General features: G+C 36.8%; 1 protein-coding gene across 21 annotated transcripts in view; it reads right to left on the bottom strand.

Moving 5' to 3' along the window:
• Positions 1-19009, bottom strand: part of LPAR1 (lysophosphatidic acid receptor 1) — a 165482-nt gene that overhangs the window by 65570 nt on the left and 80903 nt on the right. For all 21 annotated transcript variants that reach the window (XM_034967973.3, XM_055117737.3, XM_063594270.1 and 18 more), the window contains one exon: positions 2367-3114. In XM_034967973.3, the coding sequence (XP_034823864.1) occupies positions 2367-3114 (748 nt within the window). The remainder of the gene's footprint in view (positions 1-2366; positions 3115-19009) is intronic.

Below are 19009 nucleotides of genomic sequence, written 5' to 3'. Positions count from 1 at the left end.
GCAGAGCCAAGAACTCCCCCAGGCTGAGCCCCAATTTTGGGGTTTGCCTACATTATGACAAGACCAACCCATGTCTCCCATGTAACCGTGCCTATCTAAGGATGGACACTTACAATTCAAATAGGGGAGCATACTGTAGGAATGGCATTAGGCATCACGCCTTGAAAAACATCTGTTAGGATTGTGACTTCCCCATTCTAAACTTTCCAACCACTCCCTGCCCACATCCTGCCCATTCTCTTATTCTTGCTACTTTTCTCAAAAAGGCTACGGTCCATTTAATTTCTGTTTCCTATATTACAATCTTATTCCCATCTTTCTTCACCAAATACCTTCACCTATCACCATGACGGGGTTTTCCATGTTCTGAAAGTTCTTCCATCTCACAGCTTTAAAAATCATGCTCTTTATTCCAGAGATGTCAACTGCATTAGATCTTTGTGGAGTATACTAGTTTAAATATTATTTCTGTTATTTTAAAGTTAGTGGTTGTGCAGTGGTAGTAGTTGGGCATGGGAAAGTGGCATTTAGGGCAGATGTACACTGAAACACTAGCTCCTATAGCCTCAAAATGATTATTTCAACCTGAAAAACAACCCAATGAGGCACAAAAGTATGTGAATCATTCAGTACATTGCACACTGGAATACACAAGATATTATACAAAGGTCAAAATTAAAACAAGAACTTGGCAGGTTAATAGTCCAAGTTCAGTAGTCATTTGCTGCTGGCAATTCTGCAAACTATGAGTAGCACTTGTCGTAATAGAAAAAGTTCATGAATATAAAAAATGTCAACCAACATTTAGGTCATCAGCAAATAAATATTTGAGTCAATACAGAAAAAAAGTCTCATGTTATTTAATGTCTCATGTTTTATTTCATACAAAAATAGCATCCATGGTAAACAAAGATGTGTTTTATCCACATCATGGAAAATGTGGCCTTGTGGCACAGGTGTGGTTAAGGTCCTGTTAATAAACATACAGAGAAACCATTTTTGTAGTTCTACTAATCTTCATTGGATGCAATAAGACAATCTCATATCTGAGGTGATGGGGTCCTCAGTGTTTCAGTTAGTTAGGCAGGGTTTTAGGTGTGTCAGTGATCCCAAGGCTTAGTTGCTATTCTCACAGGTCTACAAGAGGGTCAACAATGAGTATAGCTGAAAATGATGTCCATGACGCAGTCATCCTAACCAAAACAGACGAGACCTATGCATCAATCTGAATACTACTTTATATAATGATCAGCAGGACCCTGTCTCCTTCCAGTGGCTAAAATTAAGGTAATTCCCAGAGTTTCAGAGGAGCCACATAATCCCATGTTACATTCACCCAAAAATGCTATATAAATTGGAGCACAGAGAATTATAGGAACTTTCCATTGAATTTCTGTGGGGAAAGAGGAGGTGATAAAATGTTTTTTTTCAATTTCCATAGGGAAAGATGAAATGATAAAAGGTTTTCAAAAAAGATTTTTTAATGTGATCAAACGTTAACCTGAATATAGTCTATGGAGAATGTATAATTCCATTGGGTAATTATTTTAAAAAACTCTCACTCTACTCCAAGCTCCAAAGGAAATGTCTGTATCTGTCCTTTTCATGGAGCCAGCACAGAGCGTAGAACATAGTAGGTGCTCTTTAACTACCTTCTACACACATAAGTGAATATATTCTTCTTGATCACTACTATGAATTTTTCATCCAAGAAAAACAGTGCTTATTTAAAAGCAGAAGGTATTTGAGTCTACAAATCTTGCTCTTCACCTTGAAATATGAATTAACCTCCATTACTACAAATAGAAAATTAATAGAAAAGAAGGAAGTTTTCATGAAGATGACTGTCAGAGAATATCATTAATTCCAATCTGTTTTGTTCAGTAAATCTATATGAAACCTTGATATACTACCTATAATGTAGTAACAATTACAGAATAGACTAACAAAAATAACTATATATGGAAGCATATTCATATTCTACAAAAGCACTTTCTGTCTGAAAATATGTAATACAGAAACCACAATGCAAAAGTTTCACAATTTAGGCTGCAAGAAAAATGAGATGAGTTTGACTGGTAATTCTGGTATTTTCAATATTAGATAGCCAAACTCTTCAATGACATCTTTTACATCATCATCATTTATACTGCACCACTGGGACCCATGTTTCCCTAACGCTAATTCTATAATTTTAGGAAGACTCATAAGCTGACATTTAATATAAAGGTGCCTCATCCCCTTGTAATTCCTGGTGAATTACCTGGTGAATATTCATACTGTTGGTTACCTCTGTCATAAAATAATGTGGTTTATGTTAGTCACTGAGAATCTATAAAGTAAGTTACAGTCAAGACAGAACTTACCAAGCACAATGACCACAGTCTTCAGAAGACTCATCATGGTATCCCGATTCCGCCGGGGTCCAGAACTATGCCGAGACATTCTCATAGTCCTCTGGCGAACATAGCCAAAGATGTGAGCATAGAGAACCACCATTACCACAAAGGTCACCAAGTTGAAAATGGCCCAGAAGACTAAGTAAGAGTCACTGTAGAGGGGTGCCATGTTGGAACAATTTTCAATATCACAGATACAGTTCCAGCCCACACTGGGTATAGCACCCATAACGATGGCCATAGTCCAGATGACCACAATGACCACCACTACCCGCCGGTTGCTCATCCGTGTGTGGAGCTGCATGCGGAAAACCGTAATGTGCCTCTCGATTGCAATAGCCAGTAAGTTGGCCACAGATGCCGTCAGGCTGGTGTCAATGAGGCCCTGACGAAGGAGCCATGTGCTAACAGTCAGTCTCCGAGTATTGGGTCCTGTGTTGAACATGAGATAGAAGTAGGCCAACCCAGCAAAGAAGTCTGCAGCAGCCAGATTAGCCATTAGGTAATAAATAGGAAAATGGAAGCGGCGGTTGACATAGATTGCCACCATGACCAATAGGTTGGCCAACATGATGAAGATACAAACAGTGATTCCAAGTCCCATCACCAGCTTGCTGACTGTGTTCCATTCTGTGGCAAGATGCTTTCCACTTCGGTTATAAAAGAAGGCAATGGACTCGTTGTAGAAGCACTGTGGTTCATTCATGGCTGTGAACTAAAAGAAAAAGGAGAAAAGATGATGAAAAAGAAGGCACAGGTCCAAATTTAAAGCTTATATAGATAACACAAGACTTTTATAGTACATGCAACAGAAAAACAAAAGCAAATAATTTGAACATTTGATCCTGCATACCATCTTGTGATTATGTTGAAACTCCAAGGTTTCTCACAATATTACTGTCCTTAAGATTAAAGGCAGTTGGAGTTAAATAAATGACAAGGTCTCTGCTTAGTGGTTTTATGTCATTGAAGTCTACTACAAAAGCCACATGGCCAAGAAATCTTGCTTAAAATACATGAGACAGACAAAAATTTTGCAGAACATTGCAATTGGAATATTTACCATAGTAAAATCTATTTGACCTGTTATTTAGGGAATCTGTAAACACAGTTGGTTTCTAGATAGGGTATCATTGCCCTATTATTCTGCATTTCTATTCTCACACAGTATGTTCCATGTGGGACAGACATTTTGTAATGCAGGTTCCCACAAGGACCATCATTCCAAACATTTCAAACAAGTCACTGTGCATCAAAGGTTTTTTGCCCAAAGCCAGCATTTGCTGCTCAACATTCCTGTGGTCAGCACTGCCTACCCCAACAACTCCTTAAGTTCAGAATAGGACTCGTCAACCAATCTACGACATTTGAGATTTTTTTTTCTTTTTGGAGGACCCAACGTAACCTCCAAAGAGTAGGTGACCCTTTGACAATGTTCTACAAGTAAAATATACTTAGATTAGATGCAGCATATTTTTTAAAGTGTGGAGTGAAAATGCTTTATAACATGTTTACTTATGCTTCAACATCATTGATAAGAATATATTTGCTTATTATTTACAATAATTATTTATAATAATCACTTTAAAAAGGATTGAGACAGTTTAAAACAGAATAATATATGTTTATTTATCTATCATAATATATAATTATATATAATTATAATATGTAATTATATATAATAATATATTTAAACAAAATTAGAAAATAAGTAGCAAACTAGAAATTAGAAAAGTATACATCACATAGAGTAAGTCATTCTTCTTGAAGCTCTAAGCTTACCTGGGACCCCTAAAATTAAAAAATATATCTTGAAGACGGTTCACATTCTACTTTTTCATTTTTATTTTGCTTTGAATCTAATAAATTACCCAAAACATATGACACTTTTAACCACTATTTTTGATCAAATATTCTACTGAATATCCATAGGTTGTACACTAAAACTTCCAAGAACAACGTGAAATACTTAAGTGGTTAGTCTTCTGACTTACCCAGGCATCTAAAGTCTCTTTCCTTATCTAGACTTTAATAGCTTTTAGATTATGCTTCAAATATTATACTTAATACATTGTATAATTATTTATCTCTTTACTTGTCTGCTTCTTAAAGAGATCACAGTCCAGGGCACGGTGGCTCACATCTGTAATCCCAGCACTTTGGGAGGCCAAAGTGGGTGGATCACTTGAGGTCAGAAGTTCGAGACCAGCCTGGCCAACATGGTGAAACCCCCTCTCTACTAAAAATACAGAAATTAGTCAGACATGGTGGTGGGCACCTGTAATCCCAGCTACTCGGGAGGCTGAAGCAGGAGAATCGCTTGAACCCAGGAGGTGGAGGTTGCAGTGAGCCAAGATCATGCCAATGCACTCCAGCCTGAGTAACAAAGCAAGACCCCGACTCCATCTCAAAAAAAAAAAAAAAAGACAAAGTTGATCAAGCTGTTTCCCCACTGGACATGTTTTAAGGGCTTATGAGTGCACGTTAGATAAAAGTCTAAACTTTTCAATCATCTTATCAGACCTTACTTACCTGCCTCTCCAGCCTCAACTCAAGATATTAATGACTCTAAACTCTCAGCTTCAGCTCTATTTAATGTGCTGTGCTCTCTCTCTCAACTCTGGTTCTCAACAGTGAAAACAGTGGTTTCTTGTATCAGAATTACCTGAGAGTTTGTAAAACACTGATTGCTGACATACCCCGCAAGAACTTCTGATTCAGTAGATCTGAGGTAGGGTCCCAAGTAATGCCAAGGCTGCTGGTCCAGGGAATCACTGTATCATAATTGCTTAATTATCTGTTGATCCCCTCTACACTAGGCTATGAAACCCTATAAACGCAGAGATTCTAGCTTGCTTATTCATTGTTGTATAGTATCCAACTGTTCTATGGACTACATGCTAAATACATATTGATTTCCTTAATAAATTAAAGATATTTCCAAAAATGTTTAAACTTTACCAATTTTCTTTCTGCAAAGGATATTTAAAACTTTGTCAAGACAAATATAAAAGTCTGTTCATTAGTCTCTATAACCATCTACCTTCTCTGAATCAAGAAATGTTTAAACCAAATATCAAGCGTATATTATTTCCCAGCATTCCAACTTCTGAACACCAAGTAGCAACAAAGTTAAGCAGAGATATATGCAGCTTCTTAGCCCTTCCCACAGAGAAAAATGATAAAGTTAAGGATGGCAAAATTAAAAAGTATAAATTATCTCTTTAAGCCACAATGTACAAAGATGAGTAAAACTGACAGATTTTCTCTAAAGGTAGAGAAAAATGCCCTGTCCTATGCCATTTCTTTTCTCTCAACAATTGACTGTAATACCATAAAAACCATACATATTTAATGATAAAACTTAAATGATTTTCGAAACTCAATTTTATCATCTGTGAAATGAGGAAATTGGACTAACTTATACATAAGGTCTAGTTCAGATTTAAAATCTTATACTAAGAGGATTCTGGATAAGAACTCTATATTTCATGAAAATTAGCAGCTAAATATTGAAAGAGTAGAAAATACACCAGGAATTAAAAATTGGGAGTGTATAATATGCCTGAGAAGAAGTGAGAGGAATTTCAGTTAGTTTTATGACAATAGGACTGAACTGATAGAGGAATTAAACCTCCTCTCTTATTGTCTGCAGAAAGCAACAGGTCAAAAGAATAAGCAGTGGAGACCCTGAAAGCACCTCCAATGGCAGTGAGAAGGGCAGTGTGAATGGGCTTTCCTACTTCTTCAGGAGCCGACAGACTTAGGCAGAAAACCTACATGGTTCAGAGAGAATCCAATTTAACTGCAATTGGACTATAGGCCAATAAGATAGTCAGGGCTATAATGACAGAAAAATAATTATGGAACATAATGGGGAAAAATGTAATCAAAGGAGGTGGCCACTTATCTCTCGCCAAAGAAGAAATCACCTCCCACTGAAGCAGATGTATGGGAGGGGAAAAAAAGAAGAGATAGAAAGAGAAAAAGATTAAATGATGGGACATCTCTGATTTGTGTCCTCAATGTGTTTTGTTAACATAGTAACATTGAAAATAGAACAAGCCATTATGAAGACAAAAGAAATCAGTAAAAACATCACAAAAATAGTTTTTTATTGCTACTTTAACAAATTGCTATAAATTTAGCAGCATAAATATACAAATTTATTCTCTTACAGTCCTAGAGGTCAGAAGTCCAAAATAGGTCTCACAGGACTAAAATCACCGGGAAGGCAAAGCTCTGTTTCTTTCCAGAAGCTCTAGGGGAGAATCCGTTTCCTTGTCTTTTCCAACTTCTAGAGGCTGCCCACATCTCTTGGCTCATGGCTACCTGTCACCTTCAAAAGCTAGTAATGACTAGTCAGGTCTTTCTCACATGACTGACACTCAATCTTCTTTCTCACTCTTCCACATTTGATGACCCCTGTGATTACACTGAGCCCACCCAAAAATCTAGGAGAACTCCCCATCTCAACATCTTTAACTGAAACACATCTGAAAAGTCCCTTTCTCTATGCAAGGTAGTAGCCACAGGCTCTGAGGATTAAGTAATGGATATCTTTGGAAGCCATTATTGTGCCTATCAGAACAAACTGAAAAACAATTTCTGTATTAAAAATGGCAATGCAGGTAATGAAAGGAAGTATAAAAATTCCAGAAAACTGAAATGGCAGGTAGAAGACTTAGGAAATTCACCCAACACTCAAAAGAGTCAGAGATGACAAGAACAAAAGAAAAGAAGGCACATACAGGAAAAAAATTCAAGATGCACCAGGGGTCCAAGAAAGATTAGAAGGAACCTGAAAAACACAGCTCCAAATAGAAGACAAGTAATTGCCTAGAAAGAAAGGTCTCAGATTAGTGATTTAAATTTATGTAGATTACAAAACAAAGTTAATTAAAAGCAACTAAAATGTAGGTGTATCTTGATGAGATTTTGGGATCTCAATGGTAAAGAAAAATTGTAAGAGTTTAGAGAAAAAAAATAACAAGTCAAATATTTAAAGACAGAGAGAATCAGAACAGACCCATTATACAGAGAAATTTTTTGAGATACATAGCCAATTACATTGATGTTTTCATACGAGGACAATAAAGAACAGTCACAGAAATGTGAGTATTCAGAAAGAATGCCATCTACATTTCATCTACACTTCCTTCGTAGAGAAAGTGTATATAGTATTTAACTCTTGAGAAAAGAAAAAAACAAATACACACACACACACAATAAATACAAGACCCTGGCAGCAAGCATTAAAACCCACAGAACATGATTCTAAATAATTGTTCTTCATAGGGTTATAAAACTTAAAGCAAATATCAAAAATAATTATTGAAAGAAGCTATACCTATTAATAAAATAGCAATTTAATAATAATCTGGGATTAAAATTACTTACTGTATAGATAAAAACTTGAAATGGGGAAGCAGAATGTAAACATATTAATTTTCTCTTATTACTCAAGTAAAAATGAGATGATTTAAATGTGACAAGTTTTCAAAAATAAAGTTAAATATGCTGATTCAAAAACCACTGAACTGAATAATTAATACACTAAAGCAGAATGGCAACTTTTTGTATTACTGGAGAAAAACAGAGTGCAAAATAGGAGGAAAGCATAAGCAATATATAGAATGACAATTTTGTAAAATTTATGTAGGTGAGATTATAGATGATTTTTTCATCTTTAGAAAGTAGCTCATATTTATTGCAAGAAATTTTGGGAAGAACAAAAATACACTCATACAAAGTCCAATAAGTACTTTTCCAAAAAGCTCATTATAAAATCCAAATCACCATAATTAGAAACTTCTCTGTAATACAAAGTTATAGAATTTCACCCTGCCCAAGAAACAAAAACATAAATAAGATAGCATTATTCCCAAATTCAGTTGTCCTCAAAACTGAAAAGAGAAGTTCATATTCATGCCCTTTTCTCACCCATCAATTATTTTGTCTTAGGATGATAGGGTTCGAGGGAAGTGATCTCACTGGCTGCTCTATAGAGTAGATGTTACAAATCTCAGAAATTTACCTCACCTTATTGTGTGATCTCAAAATAAGTTATAACAAATCTGTCAAGCCTAAACGCTAAAGAGTCACATATGGTGTTTACCTTCACCATGCAATTCATTCATCCATGCACACATTCTTGAACGTTTATAGGATACCAGGTTGGGCATGGCACTGCATTATGCCTTCTAGGAGTACGACTGATGCACCCAAGTGCCTGGCATGGAGCCACTCACAGTACATCTGATGTGTTCTTCCATCTCTTGAAAGACAATTACATACTCATTAGCCAAGAGGAAGAAGGAACAGTTGGCATAAACTCACATGCTAGTAATTACACCAATGTGATTTAGTATTTAGATATGAATGTAAATATGTACTCTACTGAGATACTCTAAGGGAGACTGTAATCTATGCTGATAAAGAACTAGTAATAGGATATAAATCAAACCAACTTACTTCCTCCACTTCTGTTAAAATACAATAGAGTGAGCCGGGGCGGGGGCCTGATTTGTAGCTTTGGTTAAGCAGATCTCTTTCTGATTCTCATTTTCAACTAGCTAATTTGTTTTTCAATAAGTTCCAAAACTGTTCTGAATCTCAATTGTCTCATTTGTAAATGAAGGTAAGGATGACCTCTAAGACTTTTTAAATTCTTATTCTTAAATTCAAAATAATCAGGCCTATTTTCTTTCTCCAAAAAAGATTAGAAAAGAGACAGCATAGAATTTAATTAAATTCCATTAAGTCTCTATTAACAAGAAAAAAGTCCTCACCCTTCTTAGAGCTTCAAATTGGACATTTTAAAAAGTGAGATGTTTTGTCACAATAACTAGAAAATGGGCCACAAAACAATACTGATATCCACTAAAAATGATTTTAAACTAGAATACTTAAAATCGCTGAAGAATATGCAACTAGTAAATTTTAGGAGGTTTATCTGAAAAAGTACATAAAATGCTACTCCTTATAAAATAATAATGTATATCAATGTGATATACACATATGCAAAAAGAAACTGTGCAACACAAAAATTGTAAGTTAATAAAAGTACTTTTTATCTATTATAGCCCACTGTCTACCATGCTGAGAAAAGGTACACATCATCATACTTGTCAAATTTCCAAAGAGAATTCTGTGTCAGTCCTAAGAGGAAGGAATGGAAAAATTCACTAAAAACACTAAGATGTGCTGGATAAAGTATAATAAATAGTCCTTAGATGCACTGCTAAGCTAAGAGGGAACTTAAACCAAGGTGAAAGGCTGTCCAGGCAGCAGATTGTCAGAGATCATGAGGACAGGGCTTTAATACTATTGGGAAACAGAAGATGAGCCCTTGGGCTTGACTGAGGCAGTGAGTTGGAATTGAGACCCACCCACCAAGCTAGCAGTCTCTAAGATCTTCGTATCGGTAAGTGTGTAGATCAGGAAAAAAAAAAAAAAAAGATATCCCTACTTGCACTGGGAAGAACAAGGAAGTTTTGTCAAGCTCAGGCTCCAGATTGGAAAATAAATAAAGAGTCCCTTAAGAAATCATGACTCTAGTCCCATAAATCACACAAGGCTGGGATTTGAACTTAGACTACCTGTCAAGTCTGAGAACCCTCAGGAGAAGAAATTAACACAAACCAAGGTCCTGAGTTGGTGATATCCCCATGCTCCTCCCACTCACCGCCTAACACTAGCGAACACCAAACTTCTCTAGAGGACGAGACCTCAACACAGCCAGCCACATGGGATTCTCTCCAACCAGCCCCACTGAATATAAACTCATCTTCCAAAAGGAAAAAAACACAGGAGGATGCCACATGTGAGAATCCCCAGAACAGTCCACAGCAGGATTAGACCCAAGAATGTCAGATAATAAATGATTAAAGACAAAACGGAACTGACTGCATTCTCCCTTTTCCACTTCTATTGGTTCAAGAGTTATACATTGTTTCTATTCTTTAATGCTTAGTCTTAATATTTTAACATGCACACTTGACTAGAAGTCTGAAGGTAATCCTCTTCCCTTGATATGTTTTCTCTCCAGTGCCTCCACTCCCATCTTACATGTTACTGTGGCTCAACATTCTACTTCCATTTGTTCTGAAGCCTACCTAAAATTACTTGCTATTACTTATTTTCCCAGTTTATTTGGTTACCCCATAAGAAGCCAGTAGAATCATCTTACAAGAACAAGGAGAGTAAGAACAACATGAATTATGAGTTAATCTAATTTAAGACCATAAATGAGAGTTTCTAAATAAAATGCAAGTAAATCAAATATGTATCTTCAAGATACACACAAACACACAGAAGATGGGGTGTGTGTATATATGACTAAATGGGTTGTATGTATATCAATTTCTTACGACTAAATAGGGTTTCCTCCAGAATGCAAAGATGATTTAACATTTAAAAAATTTGGTTACATAATTAACCACTCTAACAAATTGAAAGAGAGAAAAAAAGCCAATGATCATCTCAAAAGACATGGAAAATGTGCTTGGCAATTTTTAATACACTTTCATGATATTCTGACAATCTATAATTAGAAGATAATTAATTTCCCTAACTTATTGAAAAGTAGCTATCAAACATGTACACTAATTGTCATATTTAAGCATTCACTTTCAAAACATTCATATCATATTTAAATATGACATTCATGTCATATTTAAGCATTCACTTTCAAACAGAAACAAGGACAGGCGTGGTGGTTGATGCCTGTAATCCCAGCACTGTGAAGGGCTGAGGCAGGTGGCTCACTTGAGGCCAGGAATTTGAGACCAGTCTGTACAGCATGGCAAAATCCCATCTCTACTATAATAAAAATACGAAATTTAGCTGGGCGTAGTGGTACATGCCTGTAATCCCAGCTATTTGGGAGGCTGAGGCATGAGAATTCCTTGAACCTGGGAGGCGGAGGTTGCAGTGAGCGGAGATAGCATCACTGCATTCCAGCCTGGGTGACACAGGCTAAAATGACTCTGTCTAAAAAAAAAAAAAAAACTGGAAATTTTTTAAAAACCTTATTTTTAACCACACATAATATAATCAGTTACACAGAAAATGCAAGACACCTATAAACAAACTGTATTAAGAGACTTTAACAAATTTTCTGAATTAATCATCAAGCCATATGAATCAACTGCTCCTATAAAAATACCAGAGAAAAAAATTCTAGTTATTATTTCAAGAAAGAACACATTTACAGTAACAAGAGCTCTAACGTATCTAGGAATAAGTCTGACTTTACAAAAGCATACAAGCAAACCTAAATAAATGAAGAAATAAAATATTTTGTGAATAGAGATGTAAAGATGTCAATTTTCCCAGTATCAATATATAAATTTAACATGATAAAATTAAAATCCCAAAACGGTTTCTCATGGAACTTGACAGACTCCCTGAACATTGATATGAAAGCACAAAAGAACAACAATACCCAAGACAACTAGAAAACTAATAACTAGATGCGTTATTGAATACTACATTTTAAAGTGATGGTAGTTAGGACATTGTGATATTGGCATAGAAATACATGGATAGCCCAATGGAACAGAATAAAGAGCCTGAAACACACATATTATAACTTGATATGAGAGATATGATTTTACCCATCAATTGAGAAAATGACGTATCTGTTCATTCATGTAATAATACTTAAAAACTGAATATTTATTTTAAACACAGAAATTCGTTTCAGGCAATATGAAAATACACGTATAATAAAATATAATTTTAAGAAGAAAATGAAAAAATATATTTATAAGCTCTGAAGAGGGGAATATTTCTAAATATGACCAAAAAGCATCGATAAAACTTGACTAATCAAAATTTTAAGACTTCTGTGCTGCAAAATCTAATGAGTGAAAAGAAAAACTAAATTAGTAGAAACTTTAGAAACACACATAAGAAAGACTTTCTCTACAGTGAAATGTAAAGACTTCTTACAAGTCAAAAAGGGAAAAGACAAACAATCCAACAGAAAAAGGGGCACCGATGTGGATAGGCAATTCACAGAAGAGAAAACCTTAAGAGCCAATAATCACAAGAAAAGAAAATTACATTTACAGGGAATCAGAGAATTAATTACAAACTGCAGTGAGATCCAATTTATTTCCATCAGGTTGGCAAAAATTACCAAGTTGGAAAATGTCAAGAGTCAGTGAGGTCAGTCCTACAGTGCTAGTGAAAGTAAAATTTAGTACAATAGCTTTGAAAAACAGTTTGGCAAAAACTACTAACTATGAACATGTTCATACACTAGATCAAAAGATTCTAACCCTAGTTTAAAAAAATCACACATGTGCCTAACGAGAGACGCATGAATTCCAATTGCCACTCTTTTAAAATATCAAAAGCAACACAAATATTTATCAACTGGTGAAGGAATAAATCACAATATTACCAGAAAGATATAAAGCAGTTAAAATAAAGTATAGCTTTAAATATGCTAATGACTGAAGCAATTTGCACAAGGATGCATGCAGTACATTATTCTTGTGAATATTAAAAACTTGCAGAAGCCAAGACGGCTGACTAGAGGCATCTGGTACTCACCTCCTCCAGAAAGAACAGAAATAGCAAGTAGATAGTCACACTTTAAACAGACCACCTAAAAAAGAGTACTAGAATTCAACAGAGAAGTGACAGGAAACACCTAAGGCAAGGAAGAAGAGGGAAGCAAGGCAGCCTGCTGTTCTGGGACTGGCGAGAAGCCTAGAACAGCTCTTCGATGTAGGGAAAGGGGAAGTGACCTCCAGTGGTCCACAATCCCACCACAGACTCCAATCCTAGCCACAGGAGAGCCCCTCAACCCAAAAGGGCCCTGAAACTGATGTAGGGAGCTGCCTGGAGACCATGCAACAGCGTTACTCCAGAGACAGAGCTCATGCCAATTCCCACCTTCCCCCTCACCCTCTAGTCCTAAGCAGCTACAGCAAAGCACCACTTTGAGAACCCAGCCCCCACCAAACTGCATCTACCCAAGGGGCCCAAGACCCTCCTCTCTCCACATATCTGAAGCTACACTGACACCCTCTGCTTACATCTACCACCACAGCTGACTGCCATTGGCAGCAACTCTGCTGCCCACGATAGCAGGGCTACAACACACTTAAAAGTGCCCTGAGGAAAGGCTACTCTGCTTATAGCTGCCACCTGGGGCTGAAGCATGCGCTCTCCAACCACCTGTCTATGGTTGCTGCCACTGAAAGCAACCCTGCCCTCCCCAGCAGTAGGACCACAGCACAGCCATTGCCACCCCCACCAAGCATTCCACTGCAGAACTGAGGATCACCCCGCCCCTGCCTACCACAGCTAGCACCAGCACTTGGGAGCCTGAGGACATGTCCACCTGGCCCAGCTCCACTGTCTACCTCCAGTGCTCAAGCATGCCATCCAGGGGCCTTGGGATCACCCTGCCCCAACCACCACCACTGGCACCTGAGCACACTTCCTGGGGATCTCAGGATGGGCTCACCCAAACTGCCACTATCACCTCAGTTGGCACACAGACGTATGTGCCAACTGCAGGCCTGGCGACTGGCCCTCCCAGCCTGTTGCAGCCACTGTCAACACAGTATGGACCACTTGGATCCCACAGGGTTGCCCCATCACTAATACTGCTATCTCCCACACCACACCTGACACTCAGAGGGACCGAAGGACCTACCCACATGCCTGGCCCACTCAGGCAAGCCTGGAGGCTCAAGAATCAGCCTGCCTGGACCTCTTACACTGGTACCAGCATACACCAAGAACAGGCATGCTCAGCCTGCAACTGCCACTACTGAGGCTCAGGACTGACCCATCTGACATCCCCGGCCCCAGCAAACCTTTGCCACAGCCTCCACAACCAACCACACCCAAAGCCACTTAAAGAATTACAGACACATAGTCCGGGCATGGTGGCTCATGCCTGTAATCCCAGCACTTTGGGAGGCCGAGGTGGACAGATCACCTGAGGTCGGAAGTTCAAGACCAGCCTGATCAACATGGAGAAACCCCAACTCTACTAAAAATACAAAATTAGCCGGGCATGGTGGCACATGCCTGTAATCCCAACTACTTGGGAGGCTGAGGCAGAAGAATGGCTTGAACCCAGGAGGCAGAGGTTGTGGTGAGCTAAGATCGTGCCATTTCACTCCAGCCTGGGCAACAAGAGTGAAACTTGGTCTCAAAAAAAAAAAAAAAAAAAAAATTACAGACACTACTGATGCATTTACAGCCAAAGAAATTATATGGAGACTACACTACTTCACATACTCAGAATCAAAGCCAAAGTGACCTACACAACCAACACCATAGATACATCTTCAGGAAAACATCCTCCCCTATGAAAGTAAATTCCCAAAACTGGAATAAGAAAATTTTATATCAGATGTGCAAATTATCAACATGCGAACAAAAGAAACACAAAAAAGCAAGGAACTATGACACCTTCAAAAGAGCACAATAATTCTTCAGCAATAGACTTGAATGAAAAAGAAACTTATGAAATCCAGGACAAAGAATTCAAAATAATAATATTTTTTAAAATAGTGAATTATAAGAGAATTCAGATTAAACAATAAAAAGAAATCAGAAAAGCAATTCAGGATATAAATGAGAAATTTAGCAGAGACAGATATCATTAAAAAGAACCAAACAGAAATCTTGGTACTAAAGAATTCACTGAAAGAAATACAAAATACATTCAAAAAGCTTCAACAACAGACAACAGACAAGATCAAGGAGAACAATTTCAGAATTTGAAGACAGGTCTTTTGACATAACCCAGGCAGACCAAAAGAGAAACAAAAGGATAAAAAAAGAATGAACAAAGCCTATGTGACATATTGGACACGATATACTGATCAAATATTTGAAGTTTACATGTTCCAGAAGGCAAAGAGAAAAATGAAAGGGAAAGAAGACCTATTTAACAAAATAACAGCTGAAAATTTCCCAAGTCTAGCAAGAGAATTAGACATCCAGATATAGGAGGCTCAGGGATCCCCAAACAGATACAACCCAAAAAGGTCTTCTCCATGGCACATAATAATCAAACTATCAAAAGTCAAGGACAAACAGAGAATTATAAAAACCTCAAGAAAAACAAAAAGCATCAAGTCACTTATAAGGGAACCCTCATCAGACTAACAGATTTGTCAGGAGAAATTGTACAGGCCAGGAGAGAATGGGATGGGATGACACATTCATTCGAAGTGCTGAAGGAGGAAAAAAACAAACAAACAAACAAACAAAAAAACTGCCAGTAAAGATACTATACCCAGCAAAGTTATCCTTCATAAATGTAGAATAAATAATGTATTTCCCAAACAAGCAAAAGCTGAGGGAATTACCACTAGACCATACCTACAAGAAATGCTTCAGGGAGTCCTACACTTGGAAGTGACAGGATAATTTCTGCCATCATGAAAACATACAAAAGTGTAAAACCCACTGGTAGAGCAAACATACAAATGAGGAAGAGAAAGAACTCATATGTTACCACTAAAGAAAACCACAAAACCACAATGATAAACAATAAGAAAGAAAGGAAAAAGGATACATGAAACAACTAAAAATCAATTAACAAAATGACAGGAATAATCCCTCACATATCAATAACAACCAAGAATGTAAACAGATTAAACTTTCCACTTGAAAGATACAGCCTGGCTGAATGGATTTAAAAACGTGATCCAACTATACTGTTACCCACAAGAAACTCATCTCATCTGTGAAGACACATGTAGACTGAAAGTAAAAAGACAGAAAAAGATATTCCATGCAAATGAAAACCAAGAATGAACACAAGTACCTATACACATGTCAGATAAAATGGACTTTAAATTAAAACAGTAAAAAGAGACAAAGAGGGTCATTACATAATGATAAAGGAATCAATCCAGGAAGATGTAACAATTCTAAACATATACACCAAACACAGAAACAACTAGATGTATAATATTATTAGACCTAAAGGAAGAGACAGATTCCAATACAATAATGGTTGGTGACCTCAACACCCCACTCTCAGCATTGGGAAAAAAATTAACAAATAAACATTGGATTTAAACTACACTTTACACAAAAATGGACCTAATAGACATTTAGAGAACATTTCATCCAACTGCTATAGAATATACATTCTTTGTATCAGCACATGGAACAGTTCCCAGAATAGACCACATAAAAAAGTCTCAACAAATTTAAATAAAAATCATACCAATTATCTCCTCAGACCACAATAGGAAAAAAAAAAACACAAATCAATTACAAGAGTAACTTTGGAAACTATACAAATACATGGAATTAAAAAAAAATACTACTGAATGACCATTGGGTCAAGGAAGAAATTAAAAAGAAAATCAAAAAATTTCTTGAAACAAATGAAAATTGAAACACAACATACCAAAACCAATGGGATACAACCAAAGCAGTGCAAAGAAGGAAATTTATAGCAATAAATTCCTACATCAAAAAACTAGAAAGATTTCCAATAAACAACCCAAAAATGTATCTCAAAAAACTAGAAAAGAACAAAATCAAGCCCCAAATAAATAGAAGAAAAAAAATAATAAAGATTAGGGCATAAAAAAAGGATGAGTTCGTGTCCTTTGCAGGGACATGGATGAAGCTGGAAACCATCATTATCAGCAAACTATCACAAGAACAGAAAACCAAACACTGCATGTTCTCACTCATAAGTGGGAGTTGAACAAGGCGAACACATGGACACCGGGAGGGGAACACCACACATGGGGGCCTGTCGGGGGGTTGGGGGGCTAGGGGAGGGATAGCATTAGGAGAAATACTTAATGTAGGTGACGGGTTGATGGGTGCAGCAAACCACCATAGCATGTGTATACCTATGTAACAAAACTGCACATTCTGCACATGTACCCCAGAACTTAAAGTATAATAATAATAATAAAAATACTATGTGTAGTAGGGAATAAAAGTTAATATTTTAAAAATAAAGAAAGAAAGATTAGGGCAAAACTAAATAAAATAGACTTTAAAAGACAATACAAAGGATCAACCAAACAAGAAGTTAGTGTTTTGAAAAGATAAACAAAATTGAACTACTAACTAGACTAACCAAGAAAAAAGACAACCCAAATATAATTAGAAATGAAAAAAAAAGCAGTATAACTGATACCATAGAAATACAAAAGATCATCAGACTATTATAAACAACTATACGCTAGCAAACTGGAAAACCTAGAGGAAATGGATACATTCCTAGAAACATACAACCTACCAAGATTGAATCAAAAAGTGGAAAACCTAAACAGACCAACAATGAATAATGAGACTGAATCAGTAATAAAAAGTCTCCCAACAAAATAAATTCCAGGACTAAATGACTTCACTGCCAAATTCTACCGAACTTACAAAGAATTAACACAATTCTCCTCAAAGGATTCCAAAATATCAAAGGGGGGTGATTTTTCCTAATCCACTCTACAAGGCCAGCATTACTCTGATATCGAAACCAGAAAAGGATGTAACACAAAAAGAAAACTGCAGGGCTATATCCCAGATGAACATAGATGGAAAAAATCCTCAACAAAATATCAGCAAACTGAATCTAATAACACATCAAAAAGATAATATACCACGTTGGGCTCAGTGGCTCATGCCCGTAATCCCAGAATTTTGGGAGGTCAAGGTGGGAGGATCACTTGAGCCCAGGAGTTCAAGACCAGCCTGGGCAACAAAGTGAGATGCCATCTCTACAAAAAAAAAGGCATAGTAGTGCGCACCTATAGTCCCAGCTACATGGGAGGCTGAGGCAAGAGGAACCCTTGAGCCCAGGAGCTATGATTATGCCATTGCACTCCAACCTAGGTGATAGAGCGATACTCTGTCTCAAAAAAAAAAAAAAAATAATAATAATAATAATGCACCATGCACCATGCACCATGATCAAGTAGGATTTATCCCATGGATGCAATGATGGTTCAACATATGCAAATCAATAAACACAATACATCATATTAACAGAATGAAGAATAAATACCATATGACCATCTCAATAGATGCAAAAAAAATTGATAAAATTCAACATTCTTTCATGACAAAAACTCTCAGCAAACTAGGCATAAAAGGAACATACCTTACCCTAATAAAGCCTATATATGACAAATCCACAGCTAACATCATATTGAATAGGGAAAAGCTGAAAGCCTTTCTTCTAAGAACTGGAACAACACAGCATGCCCACTTTCACCACTCCTAGTCAACATAATACTAGAAGTTCCAGCCAAAGCAATCAGGCAAGAGAAAGAAATAAAGGCATCCAAATTGGAAAAGAGGAAGGCAAATTGCCCCCCTTTGCAGATGACATGATCTTATATCTAGAAAAATCTAAAGACTCCACCAAAAATCTCCTACATTGGATAAATTCAGTAAAGTTGCAGGATACAAAATCAACATACAAAAATCAATAGTGTTTTTACACACCAATAATGAACTATCCAAAAAAGAAATAAAGAAGGCAATCCCCTTTCCAAAGCTACAAAAATAAAATAAAATACCTAGGACCAAATTTATGCAAGGAGGGAAAAGACCTCTTCAAGGAAAACTACAAAACACTGATGAAAGAAACT

This window comes from Pan paniscus, chromosome 11 (assembly GCF_029289425.2).
Source record: "Pan paniscus chromosome 11, NHGRI_mPanPan1-v2.0_pri, whole genome shotgun sequence".
NCBI classification, from domain to species: Eukaryota; Metazoa; Chordata; class Mammalia; order Primates; family Hominidae; genus Pan; species Pan paniscus.
Note: the sequence above shows the minus strand (reverse complement) of the source record. Positions and strands in the feature narration are given on the sequence as shown.